The sequence below is a fragment of the Papilio polytes genome, unplaced genomic scaffold (genome assembly GCF_000836215.1).
Source record: "Papilio polytes unplaced genomic scaffold, Ppol_1.0 DF822067.1, whole genome shotgun sequence".
NCBI classification, from domain to species: domain Eukaryota; kingdom Metazoa; phylum Arthropoda; class Insecta; order Lepidoptera; family Papilionidae; genus Papilio; species Papilio polytes.
The window spans coordinates 2,108,179-2,112,967 of NW_013527137.1; the positions used below are offsets into that span (position 1 = coordinate 2,108,179).

Here is a 4,789-nt window from a genome sequence, read left to right on the forward strand (position 1 = left end):
CTTGCGAAGCTTTACCATAAAAAAATACGTCTATTCCAAAAGAACCGTCAAAGTACTGTGAACTCAAATCCAATAACCATCTGTTAAGATTAATCCGAATTCCAATACGAAATCTCATTTCCTGTATAACGAAATACGATCTACTACGATATAGAATAAATGTTTGAGAATTGATGTTGAAAATGTGGTGCCTTTTTATAGTTGAGCACTAATGAATAAATGAATAATAATAAATACATAACTACTTATGCACATCTATATCTATACTCTATACTCTATACTCTATGCTCTATACTCTAAACTCTATACTATACTTAATATAATAAAACGTAACCACACACTCACAAAATATGCTGTGATTGCTGACATCTTACTTTGTGGCGTAGCATATTTTTGAATAACACTTTCTTGAATAAAAAGCCCTACACTTACGACACGCTTTAGACTACATATTTTCAAGCTATAAAACCTAGGGGTAAATTAATTGGAAAAAACCTTCATGTGGGAAAGGAACCATAAACTACAAGCTCCCAACATTAAGGATAAAATTATTACTAACGGTCTTCCTTTGTAAACAAATTAACTACTTTTAATACAACAGTCGTAGGTTACCAGTCAGTTTGATATGATTTTCTCTATCTTTGTAATAAATATAAAACAAACAAGAAACTTGATTTCTAAAGCTTATTAAAAAAACGTGAATCACACTATTTATTTTATATCTAATAAATACTGCGTGATATAATTATTGTTGGTTGAGAATGAAGCATCACCGACAGTTTGAAACAACTTCATACATTTTTTAGGCCGTATACGTTTTATACGCTCCATAAACATTGTGACATCCTTTGTATTAATTTACTACGAAACAGAAAAACTATTTTATTTTACTCCGCTTTTCTATAAGGTAGAGGTACTTATATAGTCGTAACTGATTGATTAAATGCAGAGAAGTCGAAACGTGGCTTCAAAGTAGTTACGGATTAGAGTAATGTATGCAAACTCTCCAGACGGATTTCAGTTTGAAATCAGAGTGGTTGTGGTGCGGCTTATCCGTTGCTTGTTTATTCAAATTGTTCTGCTCACTGTTCACTTGAGATCGTTGATTTAGTAGCTTTAGTTAGCAACGACCCTGTTCTAATAAATTGAATTAGATTGTCTGGTATAAATTGGTATTGATTAAAGCTCTTTGCCAATGGATGAAGCGTCGGAATGCGAAGACAAAACAAGATACTTTAACTATAACTGAATATAACATTTTCAAATACTTAGTATAACAAAAACCTGAAAAAAAAACTAGAATTGAAAGCTTAGAGATCCTTTTTAAAATATTTTGGAGCATTTTATGTTTTCATATTTTTAAAGCAAAATTTAATCTATAGTATCACATTTCGCAGACTGTTTTGTCGTGTTAAAAGCAAAAAAATCATGAACTTAAAAAGGCAGATGATTAAGGTGTAGCGTTTGCCACGCCCACGACGCCTTAATGACGTGCATTCAACATGTAAAACGGTCCATTCATCAATGTGAACGACTCGGCTCAGCGTGCTAAATCGCTCCAAAGACGACTGTAAAATATACCTATATGATTAGTATATAAAAGATTTTATATTTTTGTTATACATCTAACATAAACTCGGCCAAATTCATCTTTGTCAATTTTTAAGTTGAGATTGTTGTTTACGTAGTCTACAGCTGCTTTACAATATGTTGCATTTTCAAATCTTTGATAATTACACAATATCAGCATTTATTTGTATAAATAGTTTAGTAAAGATAAAGCAAAATGATTTTATATTTAGTACATAACATATATGTTACGGTAAATGTTACTGAAAATTGATAAATGTTGAGAAAATGTGCGCTTTAAGCATAGCTTTTTAAGATAGATCTGGAGCTTCGTAATTCGTGCGAGGAATGTCACGTCCAGTAGACGTTCAACAAGCAACGAAGACTGATTGTATCAACCTGAGTGGGCGATTCCAGATGTTTTATATTTTACTTGCTTTGACTGAATTATGTACAACGATGTTTAGATTTTAGAAGCTTTAAATAAAGATGAATAAAGTATCATAAGAACCTAAAGGATAGGAGAAAGGTTTTACAATTTGCTTAAAAGGTAATCTCCTCTTTTGGAATTCGTCTTACGATAAAGTGTTTCCTAATTTTTATTTGATCCATGAATATGGGACTAGATATTATTTATATTAAAAGTACATATTTCTTAAAGGTCGTTGAGCATAGAATGTCTGACATCCAAGGCATCTTTATCTAGTGAACGAGTTATTCATTGAGCTGGATACACTGGTATTTGCATCCATTTGCTATTGATTGTGATTTAATACTACTGCACCGCTAATAGTAAACATTTTTGTAACCCATTTTTTATATGATTAAAATCCCTTTCCTAACCTAAATATTTAACAATACATAAATATTTATGGGAATTTCACCGACAAGTATTCCCAACCCGACATAGTCTATTAATTCCGTCACGTCATCCAGATGCCGACGCACGTCCACAGAATTAGATCACGTGATAAAAATCACAGAAGTTAAATAAAATTCCCTATGGTTTTTGGAACAAACTATAGCAAAATAGGATAATACGTATGTCCCATTTTAATATCATAAAATGTCTTTTAACTCTATACAACTTCCACAATTCGTAATGTCACAGTAATTAAATTGCGTAATATACCTAAATAATTACACTAAACAGACGACGCACGACGAAATTTGAAGTTATAGATTGCTATAGCGAATTGTTTCTTTAAATTATTATTACTTGTAATAAAACAAGCTATAGTCTGATAAATCTGTTGTAGGAAAAATCCGAACAGTAACCATTAAAATAATGTTTATGACCGCACTAAAAGTCGCTGAATTTACTGCACACCGTCGCTAACGGCTTGCGCTTCGGCTGAACTCAATTTACGTCTCCTTTGTAAATCACTAACCGAGAAACCCCAAAATGTACTAATAAATCACCTATTAGAACAGTGAAAATATTAACATGTACTTTATACTATACTAAAAATTTGAAAATAAATAAATATGATAAAAGAACTAAGTTGAAAGTTTTCTGGAAGCTTCTTTAAACTTGAAATAGAAAATCAAGGCATACCATAGTCAAGCCATGTCTACTATACAAAATATTTTTAATATTTCACCTATATTTTGTACCATAAAATATACTACTTTACTGGTATAGTTTTATATAGTATTTGTGGAAATTCGTGACTAAGAGCCCACAAGTAGGTATGTATCCCCTTGGATGTCTAAATGTAAAAAGGGCAATAAAAAACGAAATATTATAAAACCTTTTAATTTCTGGTTGTTATATAAACACAGATCATTATTATAAACTTACATGTTCGTTCGATTATAGATTTTATAACATATTACTTTGTTATCCTTACAAAATGCTTAACAGTAAGTATATTCGAATTTTAATAAAAAGAGAAATATTTACACATGTCTATTTTTAAATACTCTGTGAATATGATACCTTTTAAAAGTAAAATCTGTTATAATTTCTCATTCCTAATGTATTCGACTATACTAACATACAGCTTTACTCCATATTTCGTCGCATTATAATTACAGAAAAAAGTTTGTATATAGCGGTAATAATACACAAAACAAAACACTATATTTTGTAGATGACAGCATCCTTCACATTATCTGTGAGAGAAATAGAGATAGCAATATACTCCTGTGTTGATTAAGAATGGAATAATTACCTAAAAATAAAATACAAAATAATGACAGTGTATATTATTTGCAGGGCCTTTAACGTAACCGGCGCCCGAAATTACTGTAGCGCCCCCTCATTGTAACATAAACTCGTACAAAAAAGGCGCCCGGGCCGCCTCTTTATAAACCTATGGCGCCCTTTCATACCCGGCGCCCTTAGTGGGCGCCTAAATCGATTTAAAATAGTAAGAATTCATTGTTTACTACAAATATATTATATACAGTTAAAACTATAGTTAACATAATTTTGATTACAATGTGCATTGTGAAGCGGCAATACTGGCAACAGGTTTGTAAATAAAAAAAAATTAAAAATATGCGATCGTCTGTTCCGTTTCGTATATTTTGACGTCGTCCTTTTTCAAAACTAATTCCGGCCTGCAATACAAAGATATTATTAAAAAATATTCTAATTACGCTATTTAATGCTAATTAAACAAAGATGGTGATATATGTGTTAGACAGAGAAAGTATTAGCTATGTTATTAATACTTACAATGTTATCTGTACAGTCTGTGCTTGTCCTGAAAACAAAAATAATATGTAATCTTTATCTTTAAACTCCATGAATCAGACATAAGTAAGCTCCCCCTAAAGACGATCCCTTGATGACGTACATGATTGAATTTATGTATATTATATAAGACATAACAAAAAGCACACAAATACAATATTAAGGGCCGGTCCTACCACTGACTGATACCTTAAAAATGACGTCACGTCAGATAATGTAACAAAATCCGATATTTCCATCATATATTTTACGCGTTGGATTGTTATCAAACAATTTACTATTTGGTGGGACAGGCCCTAACATTAATATTGTCATACAACAATAAATACATACCGTCAGCGGGTTGTTGTATGATGACGTCAGAGAAGTAGAGGTGGTGGGGCTGCGCGTACTCCTTGTGCTGTGTTAGGTAGGGGTCGGCGAGGGTGGTGAGCGGTGTGGTGAGGGAGGTGGTGAGTGGTGTGGTGAGCGGTGTGGTGAGCGAGGTGGTGAGGGTGGCGGGGTGCGGCGCGCGCC

General features: G+C 32.5%; 1 protein-coding gene across 1 annotated transcript in view; it reads right to left on the reverse strand.

Annotated features, from left to right (window-relative positions):
• Positions 1–3,356: 3,356 nt before the first annotated feature.
• Positions 3,357–4,789, reverse strand: part of LOC106106829 (zinc finger Y-chromosomal protein 1-like) — a 6,403-nt gene continuing 4,970 nt past the window's right edge. Inside the window, exons 6-8 of the mRNA XM_013287487.1 lie at positions 4,607–4,788; positions 4,256–4,283; positions 3,357–4,137 (exon numbers count right to left, since the gene is read on the reverse strand). Of these exons, the coding sequence (XP_013142941.1) occupies positions 4,068–4,137; positions 4,256–4,283; positions 4,607–4,788 (280 nt within the window). The 3' untranslated portion in view covers positions 3,357–4,067. The remainder of the gene's footprint in view (positions 4,138–4,255; positions 4,284–4,606; position 4,789) is intronic.